At 34.9% G+C, this 21,635-nt stretch overlaps 1 protein-coding gene across 1 annotated transcript in view; it reads left to right on the top strand.

The window, feature by feature from the left end:
- Nucleotides 1-978: 978 nt before the first annotated feature.
- Nucleotides 979-21,635, top strand: part of LOC309797622 (uncharacterized protein) — a gene marked incomplete at its 5' end in the record, with an annotated part of 105,547 nt that continues 84,890 nt past the window's right edge. The window contains one exon of the mRNA XM_082646089.1: nucleotides 979-1,155. Within this exon, the coding sequence (XP_082502215.1) occupies nucleotides 979-1,155 (177 nt within the window). The remainder of the gene's footprint in view (nucleotides 1,156-21,635) is intronic.

Below are 21,635 nucleotides of genomic sequence, written 5' to 3'. Positions count from 1 at the left end.
CTAGCTTTTTCATCTTAAACCAGGTCTGATATTTTAATGATCAAGGAAAACTTCATGTTGAAATTTATGCTATTGTGTAAGTCATCCTGTGGAGTATTTTCTTTTATCCTTAGTATTTATTTTTAAGGCACTATGACTTCACTGACTTAGAAAAATGTGGATTTAAGCCTGAACCTGACCTTAGAGATATTAGGAAAATCTCTTAACCCTTCTAAGCATCTTTACTCCCATACTACATGGAGATAACAATATTTATTTCATAAGAGCATAGTGGAAAATAATTTAACAGACATAGGGTATATGACATCACTATCTTAGTAATGCTTTATTTTCTCCCTAAACTCTTCTGCTACTTGCTTTGAAGTATTTAATTTTAAGCACAAAGCGATGCTGACCAAGTTGTTTCGCATGGAAAGACAGCCCTCGTCAATTCAATTTAAAGATAGGTAAGTTGTGAGCCAACCACATAATAGAACTATTAGTATGGCACTTACCAAAGTGAGAAAGATCCAAATGGGGCCCATGTTTGCGGGAAGCTAAAGAATGTCCCCAGGAAATCAGGACCTAATTTCCACAACCTGTGAATATCACCTTATATGACGAAAAATATGTGATGATTTCTAAGGATTTTGAGATGGGACATGATGCCCGGTGATGCATTGCCTTAGTGTAGGCCTTAAATGCAGTCACACATGTTCTTATAAGAAAGAAGCAGGGGCGGGGCTTCCCTGGTGGCGCAGTGGTTGAGAGTCTGCCTGCCGATGCAGGGGACACAGGTTCATGCTCCGGTCCGGGAGGATCCCACATGCCGTGGAGCGGCTGGGCCCGTGAGGCATGGCCACTGAGCCTGCGCGTCCGGAGCCTGTGCTCCGCAGTGGGAGAGGCCACAACAGTGGGGGGCCCGCGTACCGCAAAAAAAAAAAAAAAGAAGCATGGGGTGGGTGAACATAGAAGAGGAGAAGGCACACAGAAGATGGTATGTCCCTGGAAGCAGGTGTGGGAGTGAAGTGGATGCAAGTTAAGGAAAGCTGGCAGCCACCTGAAGCTGGAAGAGGAAGCGGATTCTCCCCTGGGGCCTCCCAAAGGAACACCACCCTGCTGAAACCTGGATTTCCAGACGATGACACTGAATTTGGACATCCTGTGCCCAGCACTGTGAGAGAGTACATTTCTTTTGTTTTACATCATCAAGCTTGTGGTCATTCATTACAGGAATCTCCATGACTACTAGTACAATGCTGCTGATTGTTTAGAAGTAAGTGGACTGACTCACAAATGATCCATGATGCAGGAGGAGGTAAACACCAGACACATAACACATGTGCTAGAGGACCAGGATGGAGTCATCACACATGTGATATCTGAGGGGCACTGAAGGTTGTAGAGTGTTCATAGGAATGACAAAGAATGGGAAAAGAACATTCCACATGTATTACATACATGAGGCAAAAAAAGATGACTGAAAAGTCAGATAAGCAGTAGTTGGTGCTGATCCTTTCTTAAATGTGAACTTCCTCTGCTGAGATGGAGGAACCATGTGGGGAGAAATTTAATTTTGAAACCCAGTAGTAAAGAACACAGGCAAACAGCTCTTGGGATTGGAGTGAGCTACTTGCATGGGTACGTGTCTGAGCAAATATCCATACACTAAAGAAATACAGTTGTTAAGTGTTCTTCACTTACATATCTGAACCCTAATGCATTACACAGACATCTTCATAATTCTCTTCGTGTAAAAATATACCTGCCCTAAAAGAGGAAAGTAACTAGTCTGGTCCAAGGTGCACTGTAGGGTACAAAATGAAGTGAGGTGCATGTTGAAGAAAGAGACATATCCCTTAGCAAAATCTGGTTAAGAGTCCCAAACACTCGTTAGTGAAAAGAAATTAAAGGAGCCTCAAAATGACGTTAATTTTAGATGTGTATGTTAACAGGTTTTTTTTTTTGATGGTCTAGCTATGTGGTGGATATGAATGGGTCATCAGATTAAATTAAATGTTAAGTACATTATATTTATTTAATTGTTTTGTGTATGGTTCATGTATCTGAAGTGAAATTTTATGTTGTTTTTCCCTGAGTTAAAATACCCATTCAGGTATTTTGGTAAAGAACAGTATTTCTAAGGGAATAAGACATATAGCCAATATTTTGAATCCCAGCCTATGAAAATTAGGTAGGTAGGTATTACCATTTTAATAAAAATGTCCGAACCACTTTCATGTCTTTCTAAATTTGGAGGAGTTTACTCACGCAGAGGAAGAATACCTGCCACAATATCAAGACATGAATAGTCATGGCCTTTTGGGAAAAGTGGAAAGAGTTACCAGTGTTTGGAATGTTGGCTTAGTGGCCAAAGTAACAATAGAAAAGGCTCAGCAGGGGATTTGCAGAAATATTGAGAAGATCTTCTATGGGGAGCAGAAGAGTTTAGAGGCAATGTAACTAGGATGCAATGAAGGAGAAAATCTGGAGCCAGAGTAACCATGGAAGATAAAGGAAACTCAACTAGGAAATGATTTTAGACAAGAGAAAATGCAGGCCTGAACTAAAATTACAGCGATGTCACAAAAACAACATCTAACGACTCAGTACATAGGGTTCATTCTGAGCACCCCACGAAATGACAAAATGAGGCAACAAATTCATATCCTCCTTTCTTCCCTCAATATACTTTCTGATCTGATTATTGTGACAGTGCTTTGACTATGTCAAGTATTTATTATGCCATTGCATTTATGTTTAATATTTAATATGCAGTAATACACAAAGGAACAGAACTCTGAATGATAATCTGTGCAGAGAAGCAAAAGTAAAGCTTTTACTGTTCTCATCAAGTTTGTGAGCTGTCTGAAATGAGTCCATGTTTTTCAGATAATCTTGACTCCTGCAGTAGTTAGCAGACATCAAAAATTGCATTTCAATATAAACCAGTCTGGGTTAAAAGGAAACTTCTGCCAGTTAAAAAATCAGTCATACTGATACACATATAAGTGGGAAGAGTTACTTAAATTTGTGTGATTATTAACTTATCACCAGGGAATAGAGTTTTACATAAAACAAATATTGGGTTGGCCAAAAAGTTCATTCAGCTTCTCCCAGAACAGCTTACCAAAACCCGAATGAAGTTTTTGGCCAAACCAATACAAAAAGAACCTTGATCCAAGACTGAATGAGGAACAAATAGAAAAGATGAACAGACCAATCACAAGTACTGACATTGAAACTGTGATTTTAAAAAGTCCAACAAACAAAAGTCCAGGATCAGCTGTCTTTACAGGCAAATTCTATCAAACATTTAGAGAGGAGTTAACACCTATCCTTCTGAAACCATTCCAAAAAATTGCAGACGAAGGAACACTCTCAATTCATTCTGTGAGGTCACCATCACCCTGCTACCAAAACCAGAGAAAGATACCACCAAAAAAATTACAGGCCAATATCATTGATGAACATAGATGCAAAAATCATCAACAAAATACTAGCAAACCAAATCCAACAATACATTAAAAGGATCATACACCATGATCAAGTGGGATTTATCCCACAGATGCAAGGATTCTTCAGTATCTGCAAATCAATCAGTGTGAACCACTACATTAACAAACTGAAAAATAAAAATTATATAATATCTCAATAGATACAGAGAAAGCTTTTGATGAATTTCAACACCATTTATGATAAAAATTCTCCAGAAAGGGGGCATAGATGGGCACTACCTCAATATAATAAAGGCCAAATATGACAAACACACAGATAACATCATACTTGAGGGTGAAAAGCTGAAAGCATTTCATCTAAGATCAGGAACAAGACAAGGATGTCCACTCTTGCCACTTTTATTCAACATAGTTTTGGAAGTCCTAGTCACAGTAATCAGAGGAAAAAAAAAAGGAATACAAACTGGAAAAGAAGAAGTAAAATTGTCACTGTTTGCACATGACACTATACATAGAAAATCCTAAAGATGCCATCAGGAAACTACTAGAGCTCATTAATGAATTTGATAAAGTTTCAGGATAAAAAATTAATGCACAGAAATCTCTGGCATTCCTATACACTAAAAATGAAATATCAGAAAGAAAAATTGAGGAAACAATCCCATTTGTCATAGCATCAAAAAGAATAAAATACCTAGGAATAAACCTGGCTAGGGGGACAAAAGACCTGTGCTCTAAAGACTGTAAGATGCTGATGAAAGAAATCAAAGATGACACAAACAGATGGAAAGATATACCATGTTCTTGTATTGAAAGAGTCAATATTGTCAAAATGACTATACTTCCCAAGGCAATCTACAAATTGAATGCAAACAAAATCAAATTACCAATGGGATCTTTCACAGAACTAGAACAAAAAACTTTAGTATTTGTATGAAACACAAAAGATCCTCAATAACCAAATCAATCCTGAGAAAGAAAAATGGAGCTGGAGGAATCAGACTCCCTGATTTCAGGCTATATTACAAAGCTACAGTAATCAAAACAGTATGGTAGTGGCAAAGAAACAGAAATATAGATCAATGGAACAGGAGAGAAAGCCCAGAAATATACCCACACACCTATGGTTAATTAATCTATGACAAAGGTGGCAAGAATATAAAATGGAGAAAAGACAGTCTTCAATAAGTGGTGCTGGGAAAATTGGACAGCTACATGAAAAAGAATGAAATTATAATATTCTCTAACACCATGCACAAAAATAAATGCAAAATGGATTAAAGACTTAAATGTAAGGCCTGAAATTATAAAATGCCTAGAAGCAAACACAGGCAGAACACTCTTTCGCATAAATTGCAGCAGTATCTTTTTGGATTCTTCTCCTAGAGTAATGGAAATAAAAACAAAAATAAACAAATGAGACCTAATTAAACTTAAAAGCTTTTGCACAGCAAAGGAAACCAGAAGCAAAATGAAAAGACAACCAACAGAATGGGAGAAAATATTTGCAAAGGGACAAACAAGGGATTAGTCTCCAAAATATACAAACAGCTCATGCAGCTCTATATCAAAAAAAAAAAAAACAATCAAAAAATACACAGAAGACCTAAATAGGCATTTCTCCAAAGAATTCATACAGATGGCCAAAAAGCACATGAAAATATGCTCAACATTGCTAATTATTAGAGAAATGCAAATCAAAACTACAATGAGGTAGGTATCACTGTACATGGGTCAGGATGGCTATCATCAAAATGTCTACAAACAATAAATGCTGGAGAGGGTGTGGAGAAAAGGAAGCCCTCCTACATTGTTGGTGGGAATGTAAATTGGTAAAACTACTATGGAGAACAGTATCGAGGTTCCTTTAAAAACTAAAAACTGAACTACCATATGATCTAGCAATCCCACTCCTGGGCATATATTCAGAGAAAACCCTAATTCGAAAAGATACATGCACCCCAGTGTTCACTGCAGTACTATTTACAGTAGCCAAGACATCAAAGCAACCTAAGTGTTCACTGACAGATGAATGAAGCAACCTAATTGTTCACTGACAGATATGTGGTACATATATGCAATGGAATATTACTCCGCCATAAAAAAGAGTAAAATAATGCCATTTGCAGCAACATGGATGGACCTAGAGATTATCATACTAAGTTAAGTAAGTCAGGCAAAGAAAAATATGTTATAACTTATATGTAGAACCTAAAAAAATGATACAAATGAACTTATCTGCAAAACAGAAACAGACTCACAGGCTTTGAAAACAAATTTATGGTTACCAAAGGGGAAACATAGTGGGAGGGATAAATTAGGAGTTTGGGATTAACATATACACACTACTATATATAAAATAGGTAATGAACAAGGGCCTACTCTATAGCACAGGAGCTCTACTCAATATTCTCTAATAACCTCTATGGGAAAAGAATCTGAAAAATAATGTACATGTGTGTATGTATAACTGAATCACTTGCTGTACATCTGAAACTAACACAACTATACTCCAATATAAAATAAAAAATTAAATTTAAAAAACTTGATTTTTGATCTGGAACAATAATAATAAACAAGCAAACAAAAGTGTGAGGTTTTCTTCCCAAAATAGCAGTGTTTTACAGAATAAAATTATTTTTTCTGAATTTTAAAATGTTCTATTGATTTTAATATATGGCATATGCAGTAGCTACATAACACTCAATTCATTAAAATTAGATGAGACTGCTACCAATCACAGTAACTGGCAGAAAAAGCAATTGGTTTTGGAAGTTAAAATTATTGCCTAAAAGAAGCTATGTGTAAGTTATTTTGAATAACTATTGAGGCAAAAGAATTTAAAATTACTTTTCATGTGCTACAAAAGTACTAGATAGAAGAGTTTGTATTTATTGGTTTTGGCTAATAATAATTTCTTTATCCTTATGGAAAAGAATTTAAAATTTCTCAGCCGATGAAAAAGTGTGGAGTTTATTTTTCAGTTTAAAATATTTGTATAACTATATAACTATATTTCTCCACCAACTTTAAAAATAATATATTGAAATTAGATTAGCAGTTTCTATATTAGATTTTTTTACACTTTTTAAAATATGATAGTAGTTTTCAAATACTTATCTTATTATTCTATAATTATATTAATATATGAGAGTGTCCATAAAGTAGATCAAGTGTGAGTTAAGATTAGAAGCTATCTTCAGGTTTAACTGTCTCAGAGACTATTACAGTAAGTCCCTACATACGAACCTTAAAGTTGCAAACTTTCAAAGATGCGAACGTGTCCAGAGAAAGGATGAAGAGTGACAAGAGGAAGAAGAAGTAACTGAAGAACTGAAGAGATTCACGACGCAGGAAATAACAAGGGGACTTTCTTTATTTGAGGAGGCACTGTTAGTTTCTGAGGCACAGGACCCAAAGGTAGAATGGTACACAAAGGTTGCAGCAGCCTTTCAGAATGCAATCCAGTGCTACCGTGTCATCTATGATGAGAAAAAAAGAGCTACTACCCAGACATCGCTGGATCTTTTTTTCAAGAGGGTACTATGTTACTATGATAATTTTCAAGGTACTATACTGTAAGATTAAAAATGTTTTCTTTTTTTGTTTGTTTTTTTTTTAATTTATAATTTGTGTGAAAAGTATTATAAACCTATTACAGTACAGCACTATATATCCGATTGTGTTAGTTGGGTACCCAGGCTAACTTTGTGGGATTTACAAACAAACTGGATTTATGAACGTGCTCTTAGAATGGAACTCATTCATATATAGGAGACTTACTGTATAAGCAACTTTCTAGTGACAGTGAAAACTACATTAGTGGTTTTAACAATGTACTTTAAATATAAATATTAAAGGATGATGTCTAATATTAGGAATGAAGATTTCACAATTGAAATGGCATCTGTGGAAGAGAAGTAAGAGTCACCGTCTTTCAAGTCCACTTTGAGAGAACTTTACATATACAATGTATCCTTAAAGCCAACAACTGCCTACTTTTCCAGGTACTCTCAGGGTTTAGCATATTTTATGTTACATCAAATTTGCTGGAAAAAAGTATTTAAGAAAAGAATAAATGAGCATTAAGCCAGTCACTTTTCCCCAGCAAAGAATGTATTTCCCAGGGAGTTGCTGTCCCAATAAGAAAAGAGGCAGGATTAGACTCCGGATTGGTGTGCTCTGCCAGGCAGTATCGTATTTCATAATTATAGGCGAGCCAACTGATAATAACGTGAAATGGAAAAGTTCTGGTCACAACATCTCCTACATACGTTTTTTTCCCTAAGCATTGTCAGTAAATTAGGGGGAAATGAATGAGTGTTCAGGGTTTTAAAAAGGTTCATGTCGCTATAGGAATTAAGTATGATTTACATATCAATTATAACTTGGATATTACAATAACTTTTGGTTGACCTTTGCCTTTTGCTAAACACTTATGTTTTCTTTTACCTGTGGACTTTTAAAAATATTATTAGAGAGGTTGTTTCAGCACCTTATGTTCATCAAAGTAAGAATTTATGTACCAAAGATGGCTAGAAGATGAGGCTATGTACTTAACAGTTGTCACAGCAACTCCTTAACATAACACATATTATTTTTCCATATTTTGACTCAAAATAATTTTATGTTTTCTTTTTGGCATCACAACAGCCAATTGTTTGGATTATTTAGAGAAATGATCATATTACTTTATAAATTGTATTGAAGGTGAATATTTACATTGTCTGAGCCACTGTTGGAGAAGAGGAAATTTCCCCCTTTACCCTCTTGAGGTCTTGTGGCTGGACTAATAATAAAATTGACACAAGACAGATTAACAGGAGAAAAGGAAACACATTTTAATCATGCCCACAGAGGTCTCATAGAAATGGGACCTAAGAAGTGACCAAAGCAGGTAGCTTTTATCTTTTTAGACAAAGAAACAATAAATTTGTAAGAATTGACAGGACAAAGAAATGCAGGTGTTGGGTGTTTAATTAGTGAAGAATCTAAATGTAGTTTGGGCTTGGAGTAGTAAATTAAGGAAGTCACAGGGTTTGTTTTTATGGGCTCCTTGGCCCTGAATTCCCTGTCTCTGGTGATAAGGATGTCCTCTTACCTCCAGATGCAGGAAGTGCACTTTTCACGTGAGAGTTTTATTTTTTGCTTTCAAGGAGACAAAAATAAGGGTCAGGGTGTCCCTCTTGCCTTGGCCATTTCTTAAGTAGATTTAATTTAAAGTAATCAATATGCCATTGAAGCACATTTTGGGGTGGCCAACCCTGGAACCCAACACCACCTATTTTTTTTTAAACAAGTATGCATTAATCAGCTATACTTTGACTCTCGGAATCTGATTCCTGGAGGTAGGACTTGGAAACTACATTTTAATTTACTACCTGAGATTCAGAACTGCTGCTATTGGAGCATCTCAGGCCCACTTCACACCTACCCATGATTTTGAGAAGGAAGAAAACCTTGACCATGATTCAAGGACACAATTATTACACTGTGGTAAGGAGGCTAATGGGATAAGTGAAGGAATTCTAAATAGATTTAAACTAAGACAAGCAATCTCTTGGCCTCTCCTCTGAGATGTCTTCCGCTTTCAAATTGATTCCTCTTTGTATTGGATCTTTTTTCTTCATCTTCTCATGCAACCCATACAATAAAACAAGTCTCATGATACCTATCACTTTGAAAGGATTTCCTTCCACTGAGTTGTGTAGTTTGTAGCAAAACCAAGTGGGGCCCATAAGAGGAGAAGGCTTAGACTGCAAAATAAATTCTTTTCTAGAATTTATTCTAGAGAAATGTTTTAATTTTGGTTGGGTTTATCTTACTATCATTACTCACCACTCTTTCATTTACACACTCAGTTAGTTAACAAGTATTTATTGAGTTGTTACCATATTCCAGGCAGTGTCTAGGCACTGTTGGACAGGCCCTAAAAGTGGTCAAAGAACCTATTCTCATAGGGATTATCCCATCGAGGTAGTGGACAAATTATAAGTAGATACACAATATTTCAGTACTTAACATACCTATGAGGAAAAAAATAAGCAGGTCTTTAGGGATTGGAATTTAAGAAATTTTGAAATGTAAAAGAGCAAATCATGAAACTATTCAGGAAAAGACCAGTCCAAGCAGAAGCCACAATATTTAAGATGCGTCTGCAGATAGAGTGTTTGGTCAGAAAAGATCAGTTAAGGGGCCAGTGTGGCTGAACTAGAGAGAAAAAGGGAAGGATGACATGAAATGATGCCAAAGATAGCTTGAGGAACAGACCATATGTGGCCTTTGAGGTCAGCATGCAACATAGAGTTTGGCTTTATTCTTAATGATGTGAGAACCCTCTGGAATTACCATGTCAGAATAGAGAGACACCACACCAAAATCAAGTTAAAAATGCTCGGTCAGACTCCAGCATATGTAGAAAGAATCATTGCTTTATCCAGCCCAGCTTACCACACTTAATGTGCATTTTCAAATAGTTTAATTAGTCAGCTGAATGTCAAAGTTATAGCTTGTAATAAATATCATTTCCTTGTCTAAAGGTCTTCTTTGATAAAGAAATATAAATCATCTTGTACTTGACAAAAGGAAAATAATTCCAGTCTTAACGCTTGGCCATTGTATTAGTGAGCTTTTCAGCTGGAAACAGAATCAAACCCAGATGTTACTAGAGTCTTCAATGAAGATAGCATTTACAGAAGTGTAAAAATATTATAATGAAACAAACAAAAAACCAAAATATTGATGAACCCAAAGAACAGCAATGACAGTAAGCCATTATCTCTCCTGGGGCTGAAGGGGTCAAGGAGCCAGGGGAGTGGTGAGGCCATGAAAGAAGAGGTGCTGCCTGAGCAGTGTGCTGGAACATAGCCACTACCTGAGGATGGCTCAGAGGCACGAGAAAGCATAGAGGAACAGACCTAGCTCCTATCACCCACTACTCCTGTGATTTCTCTCATTGGTGGATTTATGGTGCTTTACCTAAATCACCTCTTAAAAACTTAGGTACCTATCCCCCTGCTCTTATTCTTTTAGAAGAAACATTTTTTTGGAGCTTTGTTGAAACTTTGTACACTTTCTATTTAATTATTTTTCTCAAAAATGTTTTCTTCTGTCCACTTTTTAGACCCAGGTTGCTTTTCATTTTGCAACTTTTTCAGGTGATACTTTATTTCTAAGGTATACATTTAACATTACAAATTCCTTAAAAATGTTGTTTTACTTTTTCAGACAAGACTTGATATGCATTATTTTGTTATCAATTAGAATCTTTTCTTAATACACTTGTGTATTTCTTAATATCTAAAAATGTGAGGTGAGGGGTATTTTACTTGTAGTTTGCCATTGATTTGTAATATAATTGCATTGTATTTTTAAAATATCTTAATTTCACTTCTGAAAGGTTTTGTGATTTGCTTTTGGGTTTAATATATTTGTAAATGCAATGCTTACAGTGCTTATAAATGCACTATATATGCTTAAAAAATAATGTAGGGCCTAGAGTTACTTACTGACCTAATTTTGTCCACTTTCTGCTTTTTAAAGTTATCTATTTTTATATAAAATAATCATTTTATTTTTCTAACGATAAATACAATTTATAGTGCAAGAATATATTTTATAGTATCTACTTTAAAAAGACCTTATTTCTATCCAAAGAAAGTTGAATAAAGTAGATATTTATTAAAATAAGGCAAATTCTCCTACTGTCCCATAAGCACATCTCACCAAGTTATAAACTAGTTTTTAGAGCAGCTTCAAATTAAAGAAGAGTGAAAATATTTGAATGTACTGAAGTAGATTCAACCAGCGTTTACTTCCTCCCTACCAAAATGTTTATTTACCACACAGCAGTGAGAGAATTTCTTTAAAATACAGGATACCCTGTTCTTCTGAATTTTAGAAAATGAATAAAGTATGTCCCATGTAATATTTGGGACATGTTTTATTTCACATTCATTCATTGTTTATCTGAAGTTCAAATTTAACTGGGCATCATGTGTTTTTTGTTTGCTGAATATAGATGTTTCTCTTCTGCTCAAAATTCTCCAATGGCTTTCCAATCTCATACAGAGTAAAAGCCAAAGTAAAAACCAGTTTTAGACACGACAACACAAGCTCTGACCTGGACTAATTCTCTGATCTCATTTCCTATAATAATATCCAGCATTGCTCCAAAATACCTGCAGTGGCCTTCTTGCTTTCCCTGGACAACACAGAACTTCTGCCCCAGGGCCTTGCTATTCCCATCCTCAGTTTCTTCAGGTGCTTGTTCAAATGGGTCACCTTTTGAGAGAGTCCCTCCCTGACCAGCTTATGTCAAACAGCAACAATTTCCACATGCCCTGTTCCTTGCACTCATCTTTCTTTGGGATACTTATCACCATCTGATGTTATCTAATTTTGTTTTCTGACTCTCTCCCAAATAAATACATTTAAGCTCTACAAAGCCAAAGACTTTGTTTTACTCACTATTGTATACAAGATGCCTAGAACTGTACCAACATGTGGTAGGGACTCAGTATATTTTTGCAAATGGAATAAATGGGATAAACCATTGCTTATCCAGAAGGTAACAGAGTTGTTTTCATTCATAATATTATTCTCCAGTGTACCCTCATAGCAAACATTGTGTATACAAGTCAAATGAATTTTATGTAGAGTATCAAGGTGATTTAAATGATCATTTCAACCCAAATTGTATTTAGCCTTCAATTAGAAAGATTAATATTTAGATGAGAGAGACATCATCTATTTTCATGCCCTCTTATGCTTTACTTAAAAATTATTGAAGCAAATAAGTAGGAGACATTAAAATTAATGATGTTATCATATTACTAGATATAGTGTTGAAAGCAATTAAGATTTTTATGATTTGGCTTTAAATTTACCTATGCAATTATTTTGACTCTTCTCAATATTTTTATAAAATGGTACCTAAACTTTTATGTTTTTATAAAAAATATGATTGCAAACATTGCATGTGTTTCTTTTAAAAATTTGATGTATTAAAGAATAATAAAATACTAAAAAGTCAGATATGCATATAACTCTACCCCTACAAATAATCAAAACTAGCCACGCAAGTCCAGTGATACTCGATGATTATGTTTCTAGAAGCTGCTCTGAGATCCGGATTGGAGCTCATTCAGATCACTCTCTCATGCTAAGGTATAGTTTGTAAAGAATGATATAGTGCCAGAGTGGTTGCACTCAGGGACTTAAAACCTCAGCTGTAACCTCAGTGCCAGCCCCCTACATAAACAGTCAGACCATTGTGTTTATCCATGGATGCCACAAAGGCCTCCACTTCCCTCCAGATGCTTTCCTCTTAAGAACCTGGAGAATTATCTTTCCAGAGGACATGAATTAGAAGCTTTCCATCCCATTATGGAGGTTCCAAAAATATTGAGGGAAAAGAGGTCCTGAGCCTAATTGTTTTCTTCCTAAAAAGCTCCTTGAGCATGTTGGCAAAGGTGCCTATAGTTCAGTGCTCAGCACTCCCGATCCAAGCGTATTTAGAGAGACTAGCGCCTTCACTGGCCTACAAATGTATTGTTAGTTTGTTCTACAGGGAAATGAGTGGTTACTTGCTTTACATTTGCACAGCTATAAAAAAGGCCATTCAGCAGTTAACTCTGTGTAAGGAAAGGGTGGGCCTTGCTCTGGTCTGCTCTTTACGCAGAAACGGTGTCTCTCTCCTGTTGTTCCCTTACATCATTATGACAAAATAACTGAGAAGACCTGGAAACAGAACTTTATTTTAATTTTAATTTTATTTAAAATTTTTTTTGGCTGCACCGTGCATCTTGCGGGATCTTACTTCCTCCACCAGGGATCGAACCCGTGCCCCCTGCAGTGGAAGTGCAGAGTCCTAACCACTGGACCACCAGGGAAGTCCCCAGAGCTTTATTTTTTTAAATAGCTACTACATTTTGATATCTTAATTCAAATATTCTTAACATTAACTCTAACACTTGGTTGAAAATATGTGTATGAGAGTAAAGATTAAGGTTTAGATCAGGCTTACTAACAAAGCAGAGACTAAAATATGTTGAAAATATTTCTTTAAATTTCATGCAATTCAATGATCATAATTACTACAAAGCTGCATACACTATGAAAGAGAAAAACCAAAATTGTCTCTTAACACAGAGACTCCTCCCAACTATAGCTAATATTTATTCTAAACAAAATTGTTATTGAAAACTTTAAGTTGCTTGGAATTTTATAAGATGCCTCCAACGAGCATCAGACTGGAATGGCTGTATTTTATTTCATCTGTGCCTCTTTGTTTTTGGTGGAAAAGGCCTTTGAATTATTCTGATTTGAAGATGAACCCAGTGGCTTAAATTCTTACAATATTTCTGAAGGTACAAACAAATTATGTTATTTCAAGTTAAAGCAGTAGAGTCATTTCCAAGTTCTCCCTCATAATGAGTTTATTTCAGAGAGAGAGCACAAAGAAATAAGAAAACAAAAGCATTTTTCAGGAATTACAGATGCAGGCTTTACCAACAACTTCAGTTCAGGTATCAAATTGGGGCTCCTGTCCTGGTGACACCCCCATCTTACCAACCCAGCTCTCTCCTCCGTCTGTCTCTCTCCCCTCCTCCTAGGCTCAGTACCGATTCTACTTCCTTGCTTCTGGGCTTTCTCTCTGGGTATTATATTTGAAACTCCCAATCAGAGAGGATGTGGTTAAACTGTTTTGTCACTATCAAATTGAGACCATCCCTATCGGGTAAGTGTGTGTTTGGGCTCGACATTATCACACTAATATATATATATATAATAGATAACTAATAAGGAGCTACTGTATAGCACAGAACTCAGTTCTCATCATTTCTGTCTCCTCGATGCCTAGTATGTGCTTCACATATAGTTGACACAATAAATGTTTGTCAGAGAAGTTAGTTTCAATATAATTATTATGAGGTTCAAAGTAGACTAGAAACCTGTATAAACAAATACAGACATAACTGAATACAACAATTGTGTTAGACCAGAGAATGGGCAGAAAGAAGACTTTAATAAAACATTTTAAAATCGAGATATAATTGACATATAACATTATAGATTTGTGTCAAGTGTACAACATAATGGTTAGATCTTTGTATATATTGTAAAATGGTCACCACAATGAGTCTAGTTGACGTCCATCTTCATACATAGTTACAATTTCTTTCCTTATGATGAGAACATTTAGAATCTACTCTCTTAGCAGCTTTCAAATATTCAGTAGCGTATTATTAACTATAGTCACCATGTTGTATGTTGCATCCCCTTGACTTATTTATTTTATAACTGCAAGTTTGTGCCTCTTGACCCCCTTCACCCATTTCACCCCCTGTCAACCTGCCTCTGGCGACCACCAATCTGTTCTCTGCATCTATGAGCTCAGTTTTGTGTGTGTGTGGGGGGGGGTATTTTACTTTATTTTTATAGACTTCACATATAAGTGAGATTATGGAGTATTTGTCTTTTTCTGTCTGACTTACTTCACTTGACCTAATGCCCTCAAAGTCCATCCATGCTGTTGCAAATGGCAAGATATCCTTTTCTTATGGCTGAATTAGAGTCCATTGTATGTGTATATATATATATATATATATATATGCCAACACAGTTTTCTAGTGAAGGAAAACATTTTCATTAACAGAAGAAGTTCATTGCAGTCAATAATTATTATAACATCAGTAAGAAAATGTTGATTTGACAAGTAACATACATTTTTGTATTTGTAAAAATTTTAACAAATTAATTTTTACTTTTATGTAAGTGCAAATTGATAATGCCTATGGTACAGTGGGTCTCTTTCTAAACCAGACCCTTATACAGTAGATGCCATTTTGACAGGCTGGTGTACTGTGACTTAACCGTCCCTGGACTTACGTGCCTTTGAAATCTGAAGGAGTCCTTGAGCATTTTTTATAAGACCAAGATCTTCCTTGGTTCCCTTCTAAGATGGTGGGGTGGCAGTGCAGTTTTCCCAGTTCTTATGGGGCCTTTCCAATATTGCACAGAAACAGATCTCACTAAGAGAATGTTAAGGAAACCCATGCTTTAAAATGTCTCGGCACAATACAATAATTTTTAATCAAATAATATGTCAGGGCTTCCCTGGTGGCGCAGTGGTTGAGAGTCCACCTGCCGATGCAGGGGACACGGGTTCGTGCCGCGGTCCGGGAAGATCCCACGTGCCGCAGAGCGGCTGGTCCCGTGAGCCATGGCCGCTGAGCCTGTGCGTCCGGAGCCTGTGCTCCGCAACGGGAGAGGCCACAACAGTGAGAGGCCCGCGTACCACAAAAAAAAAAAGAAAGAAAATAATAAAATAATAAAATAAAATGCCTTAAAATATGATAAAATAATGTATCCTAATATACTAATCAATATAAATTTCCTTATAGTATATATCCTATTACTAACAATGAATTTAAGTCTTAATGATTATGTATTTCTTCCAGCAATTTGTTCTAAATTGTATTCTGAATAAAAATCCAGCTTCAAAGAACAGTGGTTAGTTAACTAACTTCTGAAATTCTTAAAGATCTCAATTAGCATCTCCCCTTATTCCAAAGTAAATACATAGAGATAGGCATTTAAAACCTAATGTAGAAAAAAATAATTTTTTGACATATATAAAATCAGTGAATGAATCCAAAGCAGTCCAAATTGATGAAAAGCAAACTGGCATAAACAGTAATTACATTTCAGGCAATGTTCTGCAAGGCATGTTCAGCTTCTGAAGAATAGAGCAGCTGCTTGTAAAATGTGACAATCTCTTCCACTTAAGAGAGGAGCAGAAAAGTCTCATAAAAGCAGAAAATCACATGAATGGAATAAGTGTTTATTCTTTTAAATCTATGGATGGATAATAAACTTTAACTTGAATAAGCAGGAAAAAATGTAATACTGGTTTCTACATGAATATTATAGAATGTTAGTATTTTCATTATTTCTTCTTATAAATTTTCAGATATAGCACAAATCATTCAGATATTTTAGAAACTGTAAACTCTATGTTTTATGCTATCTGTCACAAAATGTAATCTCAGAGTAGCCGATATTCAACATAAAATCTGAAACCATTCCTGATACAGCTCCATAGGTAATGCTCACAAATCGTTAAACTGATTTTCAGATTAAATCTGCTACAACAGTTTCAAAATTAAGTACCATATCTGAAATCTTAGCACATCTTTTATTTGAACTCAAACTACTTCAAACTGAGTCAGTTTTCTCTGATTAAAGCCTTGGCAACCACCAATGAGAGCTTGCTTTTAACATGTCAGTTCACAGACTTCAAGAATTCTACTTTTTCTAAAGTTCACTCAGGAGTTAGCAAATAATTTTCAGATTTCAATTCAGGGGAGAAATGGTACCCAGAGGACCTATTTAAGGATGACAACTTTCCCCCCTATTCACTACTCCCTGTTGAAAAACTTGTAAATATAAAAATTACAAACAAGTATGATTCAGAGGAGTTTATCAAACTGGATTTGACTAACCCATCTAGTCTTCTGATGCCAAGATAAAGTAAGGGTGCCACCACCAAAATAAAGTAGCCTAGCATAAGTTTCTCATAATTTCTGGTATTTCCCCTTTTTGCAGAAAAAAACAGTAATTTCCTACACCATTTTAAAGTGCAACTAACAGAGTGAGGAAACTTGCTTAAAATTCAGCATCGGAATCTAAACACTTGACTCTAAGGAGGATTCCCCATGATGGTTATTCAGAATTTATTTACTTTTTTACTTATAAAACATGAATAACAGCTTTCTTGTAAGGCAGAAAACACAAAAAACAAATTTAAATAGGATGTTTTGTAAAATCAGAGATAACTACAAGGATGGAAATGGGCAAGTACAGTTTTTCAGTATAACACCATCAGGTCAAAATGATAGCCTCAATTATCAAAAGGGTGCCGCTTCTACATTTTATTTAAGAAAGCAAGGAGGCACACACTAAATGATTTAGAAATGTTTCAAAAATTGCTAATTTTTAGACTGTTATCAGCGGGAAATGGGCAGAAGTATTTACAACAGCAACAAACAAGAATGTTACTTCATCCTTACGGTTGCTTTTTAAATGAGCAGTGATTCCCTGTGGGAGATACCTTATTGGAAAAGTTTGTGTTCTTAAGTAACCTATGGGATATTTAGGTCGTAAAGAGCATTGCTTTAGTGCACTTGAACCAGACTAATAATAAGAAATAATATCAATAACATATTACTCCCTTAGATCATTAATTTAGTCACTAGTCAACTGTAAATTGGGTTGATTTCTCCCACTTTGTAGAAGTACTTGAACCAAGAGATGAATAATTTCCTGGAATGGATTAAGTTAATTAAAATATCTCTTTTTGGTAATTTGGCATTTAAAATATAAAGCAGTGAAATTCAAACAAGTAGAGCTCAAATTGTGAGTAAGATACCCAATATATTTTCCAGTTTAAATAGATTTAGTCATAGTAGAAAGAGAAAAAAATGTCCTTTTTCCTACTTCCTTTCTCTACCTGCCATTACAACTGCTGGTCTCCAGTTTGGCTCCAAAAGAAGCTGCCAGTTCACAGTGGCAAGTTAATCAAGGCAATCTGATGAATATATAAACACAGAACACAAGTGTACCTTTGTACCACTAGCCAGGGCTTTAACTTTTAAGCACATTGTGGGTAAATTTAAGAGTGCCTGATTTTCAAAACTTAGAACCCAGGAAGGCAGAATCAGTGACTCAACACTTTAGTAACATTCATCAGCCCATAGAGTTACAAAATTTTTTTTCTTGTGATGAGAACTTATTTATTTATAAAATTATGATCTCCTGATATCTCAAAACAGAGGAGTCATAATATCAAGATTAATAACTGTCTCAGGGTATATTCTCTGTTCATCAAAAGAAGAATATTTGTAGCTACATGTTTTTCTTTTGGAAGCAAATGTTCCAAGTAAGATTCTTTTTTTAAATTAATTTTTACTGGCGTATAGTTGATTTACAATGTTGTGTTAGTTTCTACTGTGCAGCAAAGTGAATCAGTTATACATATACATATATCCACTCTTTTAGTCTATTCCCATATAGGTCATTACAGAGTATTGAATAGAGTCGGATTCATGCTTTGTACATATTGAAGGAAAGAAGATTCTGCATTGCTTTAAAAATTCAGTGAAACCTAAGTAACAATAACTTTAAGAATTACACATTCTAAAGTGAAAATAGTTTTTGACCTTCTACAACGTTGTCAGATTTTCTGTATCAGGAAGAGATCATTCTTCTCAGCAGGGTACCATATATATTGCAAAGTGCAGTGTCCAAATAATTTTTTAGAAAACAATTTTGTCAAATTATGTGCTTAGCCCTCAAATTAGCCCTTTGAGATGGAAAAAACTTTGGCTTATGAGTTAACCCTTCGTTCACTTGGATTCTACATCAAAAGTGAATGTGGAAAAGAGTGAGAATAATAGAACTTCATAAAATTCTGAGAAGCCAAATGAATTTCTTCAGTGTGGAAAGTATCTTGAAAAGAACAAAGCACTACAAAATAGCTTCACTTTGTGACGATGATCACTAATAATAATTAAAAAAAGTGTTTTCTTCATGATTTTTACTATTGCAAGACATGGCCAATTTTCAGAACTTTAACAGTTACAAGACTATCTGAAAATATCAAGATGTTTAAAAGGAACAATTCACTTCACTACAGCCAACACGTAATGATCAGGCTCCCAAGAATCGGCGTCGTGAATTAAATCATATTTAACACAAAATAAAGGTAACAAGAGATACATCAAGTAAGATAAAACAACTTTCAAGTTTTTTTTTTCATATTGCAGTAACATAAGCAATTAAAAATTTTAGGAACTATATATAAATTTACATATGCAATAACAAAATGATTCATTGCAATGTTGTATTTAAACTCTGATGGTATTAAGAACATAATATCCCAATTTACCTAGACTTATAGAGGCCTTTAAGAAAACATGTTTGCCTTCATCCATGATGTCACAGAATTCATGCTCTCTGACCTAGTAGACATTCTTATATTTTATTAAGTGTATATTATTTGAGCAGTCATCAGTTTTCTTTTGAATGTGTTTAATTTAATGTACATATTTATGTGGCAGGCAGCCTCTAAGTTGATCCCTGATGATCCCAGGCACCTGGTATGGTATGGGTTCGTTGTACTGACCAGAACAGAAAAGAGTAGAATATGGTGCAAGTGATGGGGTGTCACTTCTGAGATTATGTTACAAAAAGACTGTAGCTTCTGCCTTGGGTGTTCTCTCTTACTCTCTTGCTTGCTCTGAAGGAAGTCAGCTGCCGTGCTGTGAGTTGCCCTGCTGAGTAGCTGCCCCGGCTGAGTACAAGGGTTGGAGTGCTGATCAAGGAAAAGACAGTCAAACACTTGACTAGTATGCTCCCAAAGGTACTTCATCAAGGTCATGGAGAGCAAGAAAAGACTTAAAAATCATCATCGAGGAGCCTGAGAAGACATGGTGACTAAATGCCATGTGATATCCTGGATTTGATACTAGAATAGAAAAAGGGCTTTAGCGGAAAAACTGCTGAAATCCAAAGAAAGTGTACAGTGTAGTTTAGAGTAATAGGCCAATGTTCCCACTTGAGTTTTGACAAAGGTACCATGGTTATGGAAAAAAATAGCATTTGGGGAAATTTGATAAAGTGTAAATAGGAACACTGTACATACTGTCTTTGCTACTTCCCTGTAAATCTGAGTATACATTATGTGTTATACCTATAATACATACTGCATATAACATAAAATTAGAAAGAGAGAACACTTGGACAATTAAGGTTTATTAAATGTCAGCTACTTATCAATTTTAAGAGAATGCTATAACTGTCCTTAATAAAATGTACTTTATGTCTCTTAAAGATTAATTCGTGAAATGTTCTTCCATAGGGATTTCTCCATTTTAATTTGAACTATGATAACTGATTTTAGTCCTGGGATAAATCTGCTTCAACTCTATGTACTTTTAAATAGTTTTTATATGTAGAAGCTCATTTTATCTTAAAAGTACCTTGTTATATCAGCAGCAGATGTTTTAATAAGTCCATTTTAAATATAATAAAACTGAGGCCAAGAGATTTATAAGAAATAAAGACCTTTATGTGCATCCTCCTATTTCAGTATTCTCTTCTCTATGGCAGTGACTTAGGAGTTCTCTTCTTTAAAGCCTAGGGCTATACATGGGGTACAGAGACACTGATAAGCATGTTTTGTGTCTCTGATTACCCCTGATTATAATGTAGATGTATCATGAAACTTTGCTTTTAGATGATTGATGCATTTCAAGATGACTAGGATTAAAAGAGTTTGTTTAGTATTTTACTGAAATTTAAAATAAATACATGCTTAATTAGCTTCTGTCAGCTACAGGATTGGAACTGTAAGTATATTTTGTGTAAGTATTCATAAAGATTTTTGACAGAGAACCATCCCTTTGAGTCCTACCTAACTTTCAGCACAGACTTAAATGATGATATTGTTTATTCATGTTTCATTCATTCTTTATACTTCACTGCCTTTAAATATGCAGGGAATCACGGAGTTGAATTGTCTTGATAGACTTATACTAATTGCCCTATTGCAGATTTGTTGAGTATGGATACATATACAAATAGGATGCTGTTGGGGAGTTTAACTATAATTAACAGTGGGTTATTATACTATATGGCATATAAATAGAGAAAATATGCTAAATATTATATTATAATATATTAAATAATCCTTATATGCATATATATATATATATCTGAAATGCAAATATATCCATATATATTATATATAGTATATATGAAATTGATAATTGATGCTGATAAATATCAATTGTATAGCTTGCTATAGATTTGTATAGTAAAATACAAATTTCCATAAAATGTGTGCTCTTATACTCATTACTTTGGAATAAATTTCACATTTTCTTTTATGCTCAGAAGTAAAGGAAAAATATTGATACAAAAATCTAAAGATACTCATTTCATTTTGTTTGAAATCATATTATCTTATTCAAGAAAATGTCATAGATAAAGGATATGCAATTTTTCATGGTCCTTAGTATTCTAACAAAAAGAAAGGTAAGTAAGGCTCCTTGATACTCAATAGTGAATAGATTCAGAAGAATGAAAATACTGAACAGGTCATGAGGCGTGACTTGGGATCTAACCTATACA

This window comes from Mesoplodon mirus (genome assembly GCF_964341445.2).
Source record: "Mesoplodon mirus genome assembly, contig: HAP1_SCAFFOLD_800, whole genome shotgun sequence".
Taxonomy (NCBI): Eukaryota; Metazoa; Chordata; class Mammalia; order Artiodactyla; family Ziphiidae; genus Mesoplodon; species Mesoplodon mirus.
This window is presented reverse-complemented; position numbering and strand designations above follow the sequence as displayed.